At 40.7% G+C, this 16,689-nt stretch overlaps 1 protein-coding gene across 1 annotated transcript in view; it reads left to right on the top strand.

Annotated features, from left to right (window-relative positions):
• SCAPER (S-phase cyclin A associated protein in the ER) overlaps window positions 1–16,689 on the top strand; it is a 388,867-nt gene that overhangs the window by 268,328 nt on the left and 103,850 nt on the right. Inside the window, exons 27-28 of the mRNA XM_044660293.1 lie at window positions 7,465–7,489; window positions 12,338–12,461. Of these exons, the coding sequence (XP_044516228.1) occupies window positions 7,465–7,489; window positions 12,338–12,461 (149 nt within the window). The remainder of the gene's footprint in view (window positions 1–7,464; window positions 7,490–12,337; window positions 12,462–16,689) is intronic.

Below are 16,689 nucleotides of genomic sequence, written 5' to 3'. Positions count from 1 at the left end.
TCCAATATTGTCTTAGGGATTNACCAGCTCCTAGTCTTGTTTATTAGTTCAATAGTTCTTTTACTTTCAATTTTATTAATCTCTTAATTTTTAAGATTTCCAATATTGTCTTAGGGATTTTTTTTTATTATTATTTTTGCACTGAATGTGATGACTTTATTGATTGTACACAAGATAGGTCTCTATGCTCCCTACCCCCCCCCCATAGAGGTACTTGGGGCAGGGATGTGAACAGGGCATGGGATCCCCAGCATAGGGACATAGGTTATTATGGATGTGGGCTCCCCAGTGGTGGAACTACTCTTTTTTTTGGCTGGGGATGAAGATCCACAACTTTCCACTTTACTCCTTGGAGGCCATGTACGTCATGAGGTCTACTACACGGTGGCTATAACTGTACTCATTGTCATACCAAGAAATGGGCTTGACAAAATGGTCATTGAGGGCAATGCCAATGCCAACATCGAAGGTAGAAGAGTGGGTATCACTGTTAAAGTCACAGGATACTACCTGGTCCTCTTTGTAGCCCAAGATGCCCTTCAAGTTCCCCTCTGCAGCTTGCTTCACCACCTTCTTAATATCATTGTATTTGGCAGCTTTCTCCAGGCAGCAAGTCAGATCTGCCACAGACACATTGGGAGTAGGAACACAGAAGGCCATGCCTGTGAGCTTCCTGTTCAGCTCAGGTATGACCTTGCCCAGAGCCTTGGCAGCACCAGTGGAAGCAGGGATGATATTCTGGGCAGCCCCACACTCATCACGCCACAGCTTGCCAGAGGGGCCATCTACTGTCTTCTGGGTAGCGGTAATGGCATGGACTGTGGTCATGAGTTCTTCCACAATACCGAAGTTGTCATGAATGACCTTGGCTAGGGGGGCCAAGCAGTTGGTAGTACAGGAGGCGTTACTGACGATCTTGAGGGAATTATCGTATTTCTCATGGTTCACCCCCATCATGAACATTGGGGCTTCAGCAGAAGGGGCAGAGATAATGACTACAAAAGTACTTGGCTCCAGCATCTCCTCATTTAATGTTGGTGGGATCCCGCTCCTAGAAGATGCTAATGGCTTTTCCATTGATCACCAGCTTTCCATTCTCTGTTTTTACAGTGTCCTTGAACTTGCCATGGGTGGAATCATATTGGAACATGTAAACCATGTAGGTGAGATCAATGAAGGGGTCATTGATGGCCACAATTTCTACTCCATTGGAGTTGAATGCTGCCCTGGTCACCAGGCGTCCAATACGGCCAAATCCGTTGACTTCGACCTTCACCATCTTGTCTAAGGGATGCGACTGCAGCAGAGGATTCTGGCAGGGAGCTTAGGAGAAGAGCTGAGAGCCGTCTTTGGGATTTTTAACCTATAAAAACTTTAGAGCACCTGAAAAATGCTAGCTTTTGTCCTTATAATAATGACAATGACATCCTTCCCTTCTGTGCCCTCCCTTCTCTTAGATAACACCCCCCTCCTATAAACATTTAAAATTTAGGTTTTTATTCTAAATATGAAAGTTCTAAAGTAATATTGTGGTGGTTGATTTAAAATTATTATGCTTAAGTCAAAATGACTCTTAGCAGCTTTATTTACAAAGAGGTGGAAAGAGGGAAAGTAGAAAAATGTAGCTAAAGAGACAGATTGTAACAAACTTACCAGCCCTTCTCCAGTGAATTGAGACCCAGTCCCTTGTCCCCATGTGGATTTCCCGGTAATCCTCAAGCTAGAGTTCCACCAATGCAGCCTCCTCCAGGAAAGGAAGGCTTCTCCAGAAGCCAGGAAGGAAGGCTGGCTACTCGCCCAGCAAGCCAACACAGGATCCAGGGAAAGAGTCTCCTCCTTCAGTCCAGTTCACTGACACAGAGTCTTCCAAAGGAGAAGTCTTCCGAAGAAGTCCAAAAGAAAAGTCTTCCAAAGGAGAAGTCCAAAAGGCGAAGTCCCTTGGACAGGAAGTTCAGGACTTTTTATAGTCCTTTTTCCACATCACTTCCTGTCCCTTCCCCACTTTATGGGAACCAATCGCAGTCTTTCAATTCAGTACTGCCCAAGGTGGGTGACAGTAGCCTTTGGAGGTGTGAGCTTACTCTAGTAAGTGACTCATGAATTCTCTTACTTAGTATTAAGTAAGGGTGCTTAAGTTTTTGATTGATTAATTTAAAAGTTACTGATTGATAGACAAAAGAAAGTTTGATTCACTCTTCATACTCCCCCAAGTGATTGTGATGAGGCCGGATCTTTCACTGTCCTTGTCAGCCCCATAGACATTCTCTAGTTGCTCACTGTCCTTCCTAAAATGTGGTTCCCTGAACAGAGTCCTATATGGTCCTTAACACTGAGCCTCTCTCCATGCAGCTTCTCTATCCCATGAGCTCATCTAGTCAAACAAGTGGAAAGCACACATCAAGATCAAGTGAGGTCCAGTCCAGCCAGTCTCTCTCTCCCTCCTGAGAGGGAGCCCTGAGCACTCCACTGTTAGAGAGGGTTCATTCAGTAGGCATGTTCCTTTTAAGCTCAAGGGCCATCTTATGTATATTATTTTGTTTCATCCATAGTGTCTGACAGCAGCAAATTCTAAGCATACACAGTAATATTGATTCTACAAATGATGGAGGAAGCCTTTCTCCAGATTACTGAATCTTAAACAACAGCATCATGCTGACCCATACCTTCAGTAGCTCCACGGGACACCCCTCTTTCATGTGGCTATTTAGTAGGAAATTAGAATATGGTGTTTTTTTAAGATAATTTTATTTCTTTTTTAAAAATATTTTTCCGTGATTGCATGATTCATGTTCTTTCCCTTCCCTCTTCCCTCCCCCCTCCCAGAGCTGATAAACAATTCTGCTAGGTTATACATGTATTATCACTCAAAACCTATTTCCATATCATTCATTTTTTAATAGAGTAATCTTTTAAAACCAAAACAGAATGTGGTGGTTTGATTCCTTCTGTTAACAACCTATGAGAGATAGCAAGTTGGCCTGCCATTGTGAAATGACATATGTGATGTATTCCTGTTGATAGCCCATAATCATGGCTTAGAAGAACATGAAATGAATTGGCCCTTGCTCCTCCCCACTCCTCAAAGCATTTTTATTGAATGGAAGAAACAGAAATATGGAACCGGTGGAGGTAAAGTGTTTCCTTCACTGTTATGATGACTTCTTCGTAATACTTGTGGCCAGTGAAAGAAGTAAGAAATGAAATTAGTGATTCCATGGAATTTGTCTCCTCTGGTCAGCTAAAATTTTTTTTCCCTAATACTCTGGATAATGTGGCAAGCCTCCAGCTTCAGGTTACTAACTAGGAGATACAAAACCATAGAAATTTTTAGCTCAATGAAGCTCTTTTAGATGGATCAGTCAGTATTTACAGGTTCTATCTGCCAATGGATGCTGTCTATATGCAACTAGAACTAAAGGCATTTTTCTTTCCTGTCCTTTTTACTAACTGCTTTGGGTCCTTCAAATCCCTCAAGTAATAGGATGTGCAGCTAGATCATCAGGAGCAACTGGCTGGCAGATTTGAAATTCCAATCTAGAATGTCCTGGCTCACCTTCTCCAAGGATGCTTGTCAAACAGTGATTTACTTTATTTAATTTCAAATCTATAAACTTGTACTTTTATTGGGCACAAAAAGAAAAGGGAATCAAATTCTATTTATTAAAAGTATGTAGTAGTAGAAAGGACTGAAAGGATATTTTTTCAAATACCCCAGGCATTCCCAAGTATTGTAGCTTCATAATCAGGAGCAAGTCAGCTGCTGTTTATTCACCTTAGTTTCCTAATCTACAAAATGGATGATGATACCATTACTCCCTACTTCATAAGATTATTGTACAAATCAAAGGAGAACATGTTTGTGAAGTACTTTGTAAATGTGCTTTAACAAGGCATAAATATCAGCCACTCTTATGAACGATATTGCAGGGTAGATACTAGACAGGACATAAGAGTCATAGGATACCCTGGGCCCTAATCCATTTCACCCTTCTGCCCATCTGCTTCCTCATCTATAAAATGGGGACAACAATGTTTATACATCTTGCTCAGAGTAACTACTGGAAATAAAAGTTCCTTGTAAAACTTGAAGCATTATAGAAATGGGATTTGTTATTTTATATATTCATGAATGAATAAGTGGATGGAAAAGCATTTATTAAATGCTTGCTGTGTGGGTAGGTACTATGTTAAGTGATAGCAACACAAATAGAACAAGAGATAGCCCTCTCCTCAGGAAGCATACATTCTAATAGGAGGATAGGCAGCACACACAGGAAAGTGATGGCCAAAGATAAATATTTTGCTCTGATCTTAGAGGCTCTTAAACTATTTGGTATCGTGGATCTCTTTGGTAGTCTGATGAAGTTGGTTGGATCCCTTCTCAGAAAAAATCTTGGATATCCAAAATAAGAAACATAGGGTTGCAAAGGAAGCCAATTATATCGAAATACAAATTATCCAAAAAAATTTTTTTAAGAGTTATGGATCCCAAGTTATGTATCACTGGCCTAGAGAGTTGCAGAGATAATGATTTATGTATAGAAATGTGATCATAGAGTAGAACCAACTTGACTATCCTATCTAAAACGAGAGGTGGGAGGAGAGGAGTGGTTCTTGGTCAAAGGAATACACACATGGCAGCAGGCAAATGGCTAGGTGGCCCAACTGAATGGTGGGATGGGATGGGATGGTGAGGTATGGTTTTGTGTCTGGGCCAAGTAGTAGATAGAATGGACTAAGTATGCTATTTTGGATTCAGATGCCAAACAGCCAAGCTGGGCCCTAAGATGCCAGCTCCAGAGATGAATGGATTAACTTCTCCAAGTATCAGTGAGTCAACAGACATTTCTTTCTTTCTTTTCTTTTCTTTTCTTTTTTTTTTTTTAAATCCTCATCTTCTGTCTTAGAATCAATACTGTGTATTGGTGGCCAAGGCAGATGAGTGGTAAGGGCGAGGCAACGGGAGTTAAGTGACTTGCCCGGATGGTTGCTTGTAAAATAATGGCTGCTGCCTCCCTGTTGCTTCTGATTTTACCACAATCTCTTCCCTGATACTGTGAGGTTAAAGGAAGCCTGAGTTCCTTACATCTATGGTTTTTCCCTTTTTCTTTCTGTCTCATCCCTCTTGTCATTGCCATTTATGCTTGTGAGTAGGGTCTAGGCTATCTCTTGGTATCCTGGCACTAGGTAGAGAGACTTACACATAGCAAGTCCTTCCGAGCTTTAGTGCACTGTTATTGAAATGTGAGTCTGGGATTCCATAAACCAAGTTCTTATTAGAGTTTCTAAAAATGACAGCTATTATCCCTTTGTTTCTGATAGAATTTACTTGCACTATTTGATTTTTTTAAATCATTTATCTCACTCTTACCTCATTTAAAGCATTAATCTTATAATTCTAATTAAATGGTTTTTGTAGGTTGGCAAATGTGGGGTACAGGAAAGAGAGCTCCTGGGAGTCTTTTGCCTGGTGGACACAGGCCAGGAACCAAAAACGTGTGCAAGCCACTGATCTAACAAAAATGGGCTTGGTGAACCTGAAACAACCCTATTCTGTTCATAAGGATGGACTGCAGTTATTCAGATTCTTCATAACAGATGTGAACATGAAGTCCATAGAAAAATAGTGTTCCTATGCGACTTTACATGATGTTGATCAAAACATCTTACGTGCGCGTGTTCTGATTTCATCTGAGGGAAGAAAACCATTTGGATTTAAAAATTGATGTGTTCTAGGGGGCAGCTGGGTAGCTCAGTGGATTGAGAGTCAGGCCTAGAAACAGGAGGTCCTAGGTTCAAATCCGGCCTCAGACACTTCCCAGCTGTGTGACCCTGGGCAAGTCACTTAACCCCCATTGCCCACCCTTACCACTTTTCCACCTAGGAGCCAATACACAGAAGTTAAGGGTTTAAAAAAAAAATTGATGTGTTCAACAATATATTTCCACAGGCATCCCTTCCATATCACAGGGGTTAGCAGTGTAGCACCCTTGCAATCTGGAAAATCCACCTAAAATGTTTTGGTCCTCCGTTTTCATACCAGAGAAGAAGACTCATTTTTTTTCTTTTTCTCTTATGGAGTGTTTACAATACCTTATTGTAAAATTTGGGTTAAATTTTTGATCATAGGCTATAGGTAGGTCACTTGTTTTAACATCTCTAGCCTTCCCTTGTCATCTGAAGCTTCCACAAAATTCCCCCGTTGTTCCCATTTAATTTCTAATGCTGACCTGCAATATATCAAAACTGTGATGAGGAAAGTCATTATGTGGAAGGGATACCTGTAATTGGATTCATTGTTCTTTAGGCCAGCAGAAGTAGATACCATGTTATTTAAATATATATGGCGTTTTTATGTTTCTGATTATTATTTTATTTGACTTGACTTCATCTGCCATTTTACAAAGCTGGCAAAGTGTTAAAACAACATGGGATTTGGAGTTCAATTTTCCTGGCTTGGCTATTTAGAGCTGTGTAATCTTGGACAAGTCACTTCCCTGAAGGATTCTTTTACATGGAAAAGAACGAGTTCAGTCTGCTGCTCTAAATTCTATGCATGTTTGCTGAACTGAAGGAAAAGTCATAATAATGTACATTTTCATTAGACAAGTCTACATGAATTACACCATTTCCATATAGTGCTAAACAATTGCCTTCTATAAGAAGTTTTAAAAAGCGAATGCACTTTCCTATAAGAGATATTGGGGATGGCAGTTTTGCGAGTTAATTAACTGTAGTGTTTGGTAGATTCACTTCTCTTTGTTTGGTATATTAAAGCATTTTGCAGTTGTCTCAAAAGGTTTGTAAATAAATTGTTACTGTGACAGCTATTGTTCCTCTAATAAGATTAGAGTAATGACTTCTGCTGACTTTAATCTGCCATTTAACACTACAAACCACCTGGGGCCTTCTTTGGTGCTAATGCTTCCAATTGGAGGGGGAAAAACCATGTTTAAAGACTTTCTAATCCTGGAAATATTCTTGTTGCCAACTTAAGTTCTCCGTTTTTAGAATTCTTTGCCACAATGATTAAAAAATAATTTGTCGTGTTTCCTTATTTCACACTTCCAAATAACATTTTCACCTTTGAAAGAAAGTTAATTTTGGGAAAACAGATCAGCTTTTGCTTATTTTTGTTCTCATTTAAGAAACTTCATTCTTTCCCAGCTAAAATGAATCTCTGAATATATGGAATTCATTCTTTGTAAACACAAAGAACTGTAACCACTCACCTGAAAATATTGGAATTAACTCAGGAAGATAAAAAATGTCTCCACATTTAACTTCAGAATCTGGCTTCTTCTCCCTTTTCACTATTCTAGGGGGTATCCCTGAGGGCTTGAAGGGTGATTCTCTGATGTCATTGAGTCAAACCCTTAGAAAATCATAAGTAGAGAATCAACTTAACCTTAAGTGGCTTTTAGAAAAGAGATCTTTTTTATTAAGGTAGTCTATAATAATAAGAGGTAGTGCAAAACATCCCCCCAAAGTCTAAATATACAGAATCCAGAAGAAAGTGAGCTCAAGCTAAGATAATATATGTGGCCAAGGCATAATTCACAGCTACTGGTTACTGGAAGGCCTTTTCTCTCACTCTTGATTGCTAAATCCTTCCTTTTCCCCAAGGCAGTTCCTTCTCCAAGGCTGCTTTCTCTAATTTCTCAAGTTAGTTTCTTCTCAGCCTAATAGTGATTATTCATAAATGACTTGGGAGCCTGACCAAGTGCCCTCTGGCTGCCTATTGGGCTGAGCTTCTTGCCTGGCCCATTTCACTTTAGCCAGTGGCTTTCAAAGATTTTTTACCTGTCATCTAAGGTCTTTAAAATGCAATTACAAACATAGAATATTATATAAAAAGCAGGTTTATGTGTGCTTACTTATGAGTGTACCAGAAGGACCTCATGATAGTTATATTTGGTTATTGTGGGACCAGTGGGCAGATCCGTAGTGAGACTTTATTCTAAAATGAGTTTAGGTTAGTAACTTTACAAACATAAATCAAAATTGTTTCTCTTTCTTTTCTTAGCCTTTGAACTTTCCTCATTATAAATTGTTTTTAAATACAAAGTCCCAGTAAAGTACTTATTTTCAATTTTTTTTTAGTAAGTATGTTCTATGAAATAATTTTCAGCTATACTTTAGTCATTTTGTCTAAAGAATGAATAGGATTCCTGTTTCCATGATTATAAACTTTATATGCTTTTGTGGGGGTAAGGAGGTAGATTAAAAGCCAAGCAGTGTGCCTTTTTTTTTTGATGTGTTCTATATTATGAAAATAACATCTTTTCCCTCCAATGTTCTTCCTCATTCTCAGTTCTCTTCTAGCTCTAAATCCCATGATCCTGTAATTCTATGAATTTTGATATATGGAAGATCCCATGGAACACAGTGATGATGGCAGTTATAAAACCCCAATAAACTCTGATATTACACAGCCTTTTCTTACCCATATTCAGATATTCTATGGTTCAAATCACAAATAGCATAGCCACATACAGTGTAAAATAAATACAGTAATATAACTTGAAACATGGACAATAAAATTAGATATTACACTAATGTCCACTTAGCCTACCCCTCAGCACCAAGAAATTCAATCATAATTCTTTCATCAATGTTCCAAAATAATTGTCTGTTTCTGCATATTTACCTCAACATCTTCAAAGAATGTTTTAGTTTTTCATATTGATTTTTGGAATTACTCCTAATTGCCAAGGAAAATAAAGGCTTCCTTCTTCCATGTCATTATAACAATGAAATTTGGTCAGGGGAAGAGCTGAGAAAAGGTGCTTTTGTCCCTTTGTTGCAAAAGTTGGGGGGCTCCCATTTTTGAGGTGCAGGTGCTGATGGACCAGTTAGTCCCAGCTATGTTGAACTGTCCTTTTCTCCCTTCTTTTTCTTTTTGGATCATTGTTCCACAAAAACAAGAGGACAGGAAGGCTCAATTTGAAATAAATGTCATGAAAAGCCATAAGTTACCAGTTCTTCAGAAAGATTGCTTTGTTGCCAAACTTAAAGTTTAGTTGAGAATTTAAACTGATCATCGAGGCCAGAAAGTGTAAATACAAAATGGTTTGTAGAGAATTTGGTCAGTGGACAAATGTACATTCTTACAAATTACATAGTAAGCCACCTTTTCTCTTTCACATTTTACTTAAAACCTGTAAATTGGTTATGCACTCTAGAAAGAGTTTTCAGGGACTTTCTACAGGGAATAGTATCTTTCATGGGATCAAATTTCAGCTCTATTATTCAAAACTAATATGGTATCATTTGTACTATTGTAAGCGGAAATTTAGTGTTTAGATTTTACTGAGGGCCCAAGGTATGGAATCTTGACGGTCTCTGACCAGTGTGATGAGGGGACTCCCTCACTTGGTCCCTAAGATGGGGTCAATAAATGCCTGTTGCCTCACTCACTTCACTCCTTTGGGTTCCAGTTTCTAAAAATTTGACATGAACATTGGGTGGAAATTTAAGTGCCAAAAAATGTGAGTCTTGTTATTTCTCTCTGTGCAGCCTAATTGCTGGATACTCCATACAGAGGCTTCTAAGGATGCCCACCTTCCTTTGGAGTTTTTAGCAGAAGCTCTCTCAGTAATAAACTAAGCTTCATTGACCCTTACGCAAGCAGAGCTGCCATATAGCCCCCAGTCGAACTAGCTACCTAAGAGTTTGTCACTGAGAGATTTCTAGTCCCTTCCTGAAGAAGCCACTCTTTCCCTAGGTGCAGGGCCTTGCCTTCTGTTTGACCCTGCAAAGGCTTCCAGTCACTCCAGTTTCAAATTACAGAGAAACCTGCTTAGAAAGACCACCCAGGGCCCTGCACAAAAGGATCTTTTGACAGGTGGTCTCCAAGTACAGGTGGTCTTTTAAACAGGTTTCTCTCAGTGGGCAAGTTTTTCTTGACATTGAGGTCATCATCTCCCCCCCCCCCACCTCATTTTCACAAGACAAATCACCATCAAAAGTTGTTTCCTCATGACAGGTTCACAAATATAAGACGCAATGTACATCTCACAGCATAAAAGTAAGTGAGGAGTTTAAAATACTTTAAAGTAAACTCATTTTTAAGTATAAGTGTACCCTGCCTTGGAAAAAAAAACTACTGGACTATACCAAAAACACACCAAACACGTCAACTAGAAGATGATTGCTTATTCTCTTAAAAAAGGAAGCTTCACTTTTTAAAAAGATTTATAATAGGGGTCTTTAAATATTAGTTCTATTGAATTTAAAATCCATTTTAATAATTGAACTCTTGGAGGCAGCTTGGGTGACTCTGTGGATTGAGAGCCAGGCCCAGAGACAGGAGGTCCTGGGTTCATATATGGCCCCTGACACTTCCTAGCTGGGTGACCCTGGGCAAGTCACTTAACTCCCATTGCCTAGTCCTTAACCACTCTTCTACCTTAGAACCGGTGGTTCTAAGACAGAAGGTAAGGATTTAAAAATAATAGTAATTGAACTCTCAGGAACATGTTTACTGTGTAAAATGAGGCTCCCCTTCACTGAGTATTTCATTTGTGTATAGATTCATAAATTATCAATCCTAAAAGAACTCTGAGATTGCCTGGTTCAGCTCCTTTCACAGTGGAGAAGCAAAAGCCCAGGAAAAAAACAAATGATTTTCCCAGTTCCCATTGAGACAGTAGGAAAGCCAGCTCTTTATCAGTCCCCTTTTCCTGATTCATGCTTGCTTTCTACTTTTCACTACTCTAAGTGGCTTTCCTCTCTGGCCACACTATGTCTCAGGGACCCAGACTGTTACCAAACTAAGGATTGCTTTCTGTAATGTGAGAAGGTTCAGACCTAGTTCTTTCCCCCAAATAATACTGTAAAGTCAGTTATCCACCGGCCATTAGCCCTGTTGTTGCTCACTTGCTCAGGCTCCTATGACTAGTGAGTATCAGGGTCCGATTTGAATGCAGAACCCCCTCCCATCTTCCTGGTCCTGCCTCTCAATCCACTGAGCCATCTTACTGGCCCCTGATTGTTTTCTTTTCTTTTTCTATAAATGTGGCTCAAATTCATATGCAGACCCCCAAAGCAAAGACCCCACTTTTTCTGACCAAAGTGGAGCCTGTGTTCACATGTTTAGGGCATTTTCTTATGTAAAATTAGGGACTCGATCTCCAAGGTACCTTAAAGCTCTAAATATATGATCTGATAATTGGAACAACTTTAGATTGGATTCTTGACTGTCTAGGACTTGAGACTATACCCAGTCCTGTGAATCATTCTTAAGAAAAATGCTGCAAGAGAAAGCAACTTAGAACCTCTTCCTAAGGTATTGGAGTAGGGTGAGGAGGAGGAGGCAGATCTGACTGCAGATACTTCCTAGCTGGGTGACCCAGCTTCTTCACCCCCTAGTCAGCCATTACCTCTTTTCTGCCTTGAAAGCAATACACAGTGTTGATTCTAAGATGGAAAGTCAGGGTTAAAAAAAGGAAAGAAAAGATTCTGAAAGCCTTCTGTCTAAGCTCCAGCTAGGTATTCCTTTTTCTGTCTTCATTGTATAGTTCCAGTTTGATTCTTACATCTTCCTTCCACCTATTCTGCCTTCTGTCTGAATAAGAGAATTAGAAGATGTTCTTAATCATGCACGGACCAAAAGGGAGGAAGCCAGCATTAGTGAGCACCTTCTATGTGCCAGCAGGGTGCCAAGGGCTTCACAAACATTATTGCATTTCATCTCCATAGCAATGTTGGTTGACTATCATTATCTCTGATTTACAGCTAAGGACACTGAGGCAGACAGAGGCTGAGTGACTTGCCCAGGGCCTCACAGCCAGGAAGTGCTGAGGCTGGACTTGAACTCAGGAAGAGAAGTCTTCCTGACTGCAGGCTCTCTCCCCAGCGCCTCCTAGCAGCCTCAGGGCCAAGGCTCCTGCTCTCTGCCTCTGAGGAACAGCTCAGCTAATCAAAGCTAGTCCTTAGTTGCTGGACTGATGGACAGATAATCACTCAGCTGTCTTGGGTAGAAAACTCCTGTTGCTCAATTCAGCTCATTAGATGCTTATTAAACACCAGCTGTGTGTAGAGCCTGTGCTGGGTGAGGAGAGTCCCCGCTGCCATGGACCTCCCCACCTTGAGGGAATAAAACCTTGTGGAAGCAGCCCCACCACTGTCCATTCCGCCACCCCGGGAGGAACTTGGCAGCGACCCCTGTGTCCTGTCGTCAGAGGCATGGGCAGAGCACTGACCAGGCATCGACATTTCAGTGGAGCTCTGCTGGCCGCTCGGTGGTTTGCTTCTGTAAGCACGCTTTTTGGGTGCTCAGATGTTGGGAGGGTGATGGCCCCAACCTTACCAAGTGGCATTCTCTTTCTCTTAGGTCTCTCAGCAATGCCATCAACGTTTACAATCTCACCTGCAGCAACTGCTCGGAGAATTGCGCTTATGTTCTGTTTAGCAACAAGATTACCTTCTTAATGGACCTTCTGATACACCAGCTGACGGTATGTGATCTTCTGGTTTATCTTTTGGACACAAAGGTTTCTACTGTTGTTTTGTGCTGGAACCCAAGCAAACAAAGCTTAAGAAACATCTCATATAAGACAGGGATCCTTGCCCATTCTGTGGGTCACAGACCCCTGGGGCAGGTGAGTGATGCCCTTTCTCATAATCATGTTTTTAAATTCGGAAAATAAAATGCAGGCTTACAGGGCCCACCAGGGATGGGGAAATAATTATCTAAACACTGAAAAAACAAGCTCATGGGCTCTAGGCTATAGACCCCTCATGGAGGCAAAGGGTAAATAAGTTAAGAAACAAGTGGTGTAATGGAAATGACCTAGGATTTAGAGTCCAAAAAGCTGGTTACAAGTCTTGGCCCCCAAGGACATAGATGCAGAAAAAGCCATGATTCCTTTCTTTGCAGAGGCTTACATTCTCTGGAAGTCAAGCTGGCCACAGCAGATGGCTGGATGGAATCTGAAACACAGGTTGTGACAAACCTAGAGCCAGGCCTCTGCCCCTGGGCCATCCCCCAGAGCCCTGCAGCAATGGCACAGGGTCAGACTGAACAAGTTCCAAACCTACCAAACTGTAATGTTTGGTGCTGGCCGGCCCCTGGTCTTGATCTGCACAGATAACAAGAAAAGTTTGCCAAATGCCTCACAAGGTCTTGGGAAACCACCTATGTCCCCATCCTCTGAGCCATACTCTTGTCAGACAGTCACCATACCCACAGAAGAGCCTCCTGGGCAGGCACACTGACCCAGGGAGGTAAGATCCCTTATGGCCTGGTCCTGCAACAGGTCTATGGGGATGGGTGTGCAGGCTGCTGGTCCAAGGCTATCAGATAAAACCTAATTCTAAACTGTAGCTTCTGAGTCCCTAGCACTGTGGGTGATCCTTTCATTTGGGGAATATTTTCCCCTCTTGTTTGGTTAAAATATACAAGTTCTGATGTTTGAAAATGTCCACGTCCTATACAGTGGCTCTGACCCCAGGGATAAAGGAAGTGATGGTGAACTTTTATTGGAGTCAGGACTGAGCCATTAAAGATGTGAAAGAGCCAGCAGATCTCAAGAATGGGGTCTTCTGGTCCAACTCTTCCCTAGCCAAAGCTTCTTCTTGATGGCAGGAATGGAGAGACTCATATTGGGGACTGTCCCCCCACTCCTGCAGTACAGGCTTCTCCAGGAAGCAAAGAGCCTGGGGCTTCCTAGGTCATTCAGCCAGCTCCCACGAGGGCCTGCGATCCTGACCCACAAGGACATGGTTTTCTAGAGGATGCTGAAGGCTGTAGCAACAGCCCACGTGTGTGATGCTGAGGCCTATGCAGAGGCGGCATCTGGGTTCAGGGAGGGAAGGAAGTGTGTCCCAGAGATGTTGTGACACAGGAAGGATGGCCTCAAAAGAAGTAAGTGGCAAAGCACAGGTTTGAGGACTCAGCCTCGTGTTTCCCACCTTAGTGCACCCGAGGAGTGCCTGAGTGGCAGGCTCCTTCCCCATCACCCGGGCCCCTTCCACTTTGCACTAGGCTATTAGCCACCAGAACTGCTTCCTGCAAGCCTGAGCTGACCTTCCCTGAGGCTGGAACAGAGCAGAGCTTCTCCACACTTCCCTCTCCCGTGTGTGTCACTATCTTGGGTCTTTGCTTGTCCTAACTTTTGAGTGATTTTTTTCTACAAACAGACAAAATGTATTGTATTTGTGATGTTGAGAGGGTGTGCTGATGGGCTGCTTGGGCACCCGGGGCCTTCTGAAGCCTGTGGGCCCCTGATAACTGAAATAGTGACACTGCCCCCAGCCCTGCTTTTCTAATAAGAGTTGAAGGAAAATCACGAAAGCACTAGTTAACAGGGTCAGATACAGTGCCATTTGTGAGACATGCAGGGCAGAAATAATAAATGTAACCTTTTCAGATCATAATGCAATAAAAATAATAATTAGTAAGGGCACATAGACAGGAAAATCAAAAACTAATTGGAAATTAAATAATATGATTCTTCAAAATCAGATAGTTAAAGAAGAAATCATAGAAACAATAATTTCATTGAAGAGAATGACAATGATGAGACATCCTATCAAAATCTGTGGGATGCAGCTAAAGCAGAACTCGGGGGGAAATTTATATCATTGAGTGCATATTAAAAAATTAGAGAAGGCAAAGATCAATGAACTGGGCATGCTAATCAAAAAACTAGAAAGGGAACAAATTAAAAATCCCCAGTTAAAAACTAAATTAGAGATTATAAAAATCAAAGGAGAAATCAATAAAATTGAAAGTAAAAGAACTATTGAATTAATAAATAAGACTAGAAGCTGGTACTTTGAAAAAATAAATAAAATTGACAAAGTACTGGTCAATCTAATTAAAAAAAGGAAAGAAGAAAACCAAATTATCAGTATCAAAGATGAAAAGGGAGACCTCACCTTTAATGAAGAGGAAATTTTAAAGGCAATCATTATAAGCTATTTTGCCCAATTATATGGCAGTAAATATAGCAATCTAGGTTAGTTAAACAACTTCTTTGTGGTTTTAATTTATGTACATACATAATTCTATCATCTGAGCAGAGATTTAATTTGATTGAAAATGTACAGTAGTTAAACCAGGGAAGTATCTAATCCAGAACTTCATAGTTTATTTCAGTGTTTCATTTCACTTGTATGTCACTAAATATTTTGTTCGAAAACTCATTTTTAGTTTATAGTAATCTACTAACTGAGATAGTTTTGTGAAGATCCCTCTTAGAAATTGCATTTGTGTGTTTTCACAAGCCAAGCATTTTGATCATTGAAAAGTGACATTTAGTCTTTAAATAATGTACATGATGTTGGTGAACCTTTTAAAAGGTGGTAAAGGAGGAAGTGCCAAGAAAACAAAAAAGTTTCAGTATCTGCCACAGCAAAAAGTGTCAGGTTTTCTATGAGTCATTTGGAGAGTATTCCAGGGATGGATTCCCTTGTCATTCTAATCCAATGGAGCTAAGCTGATCTATTCTTAGGATTGTTTTCTTGGTGTTGAATGAGCCAAAACTCTGACCTCCTAGGTTAATTATTGGAGAACAGACATTCTCCTGCACTTTACAAGTGATGACATCTATTCTAATGCCAAATTTCTCTTCCTCCTTTTCTTATGACTCCAGTGTAGAGCTGCAAGCTGAGTTCAAATCTTGCCTCAGATCCACTTATAGTGTGATCCTAAGCAAGGTTATTAGCAATGGGAAAACCTGCTCAAGGAAGAAAAGAAAGTGACTTTCACAAGGTCACACAGTTAGTAAGGAACAGGAACAAGAGTCCAGCCCAGTTTTCAAGTGTTCTTCCTATTTAGCTTGCCTCCAATGCTGCCTCCTCTGATCATTCCAACCAAAACTACGCCCTTGCCTCTCTGAGCCTCAGGACTATCCATGGTATTTGTGGGTTAGCTGATAATCACACACCTTATCTTTTCGGTTTATTCTTGTATGTCTCAGGTGTCTTTATATATGGACCCTCTCCAACCAGAGGGCAAATGATCGTTATCGTTTGTTTGTTTTTTAATAATCTGTACCTTCTGTCATAGAATCCATACTAAGTATTGTTTCCAAGGCAAAAGAGCAGCAAGGGCTAGGCCACTGGGGTTAAGGGGCTTGACGGGGTCACACAGCTAAGAAGTGTCTGAGGCCAGATACAAAGTCCCCCTCTCCAGGCCTGGCTCTCTATTCACAGAGTCTCTCCCATCTTCTCTCTCTGATTCTTCTATAGCCCCTAACTCAATTCCTCTTATATAGGAAGTCTGTTAAATACAAATGGATGAACAACAGGGCAACCTGGGGACTGAACACCAAAATAATTGATAATTGGTGTGGAATAGCAATATGGTACAAGAGATAGAGTAGTAGGCCTAGAATAAGGAAGATCTGAGTTCAAATATTGCCTCAAATACCTACTAGCTCTATGACCCTGGACAAATCACTTACTCCTGTTTGCCTCAGTCCCTTATTTGTAAATTGAGGAGCCCCTGGAGAATGAAATGGCAAACCATTCTACTATATACTAGACAAAATTTTGGGGGTCACCTAGAGTCAGACACAACTGAGCAGCAACTTGAGTGTAAGTTGTATAATATTCATTCTTCTAGAACTAGACCTCTTTGCCTAAATTTCACACCTACACTTTCAAAATTCTAAATTTCGATATTAGAATTAATAGGAAATTTAAATTATATTTAATTATTTAATTATGGTTAGTTTT

This window comes from Gracilinanus agilis, chromosome 2 (assembly GCF_016433145.1).
Source record: "Gracilinanus agilis isolate LMUSP501 chromosome 2, AgileGrace, whole genome shotgun sequence".
Taxonomy (NCBI): Eukaryota; Metazoa; Chordata; class Mammalia; order Didelphimorphia; family Didelphidae; genus Gracilinanus; species Gracilinanus agilis.
The sequence above is the reverse complement of the archived record's forward strand: the minus strand, read 5'-3'. Positions and strand labels throughout refer to the sequence as shown.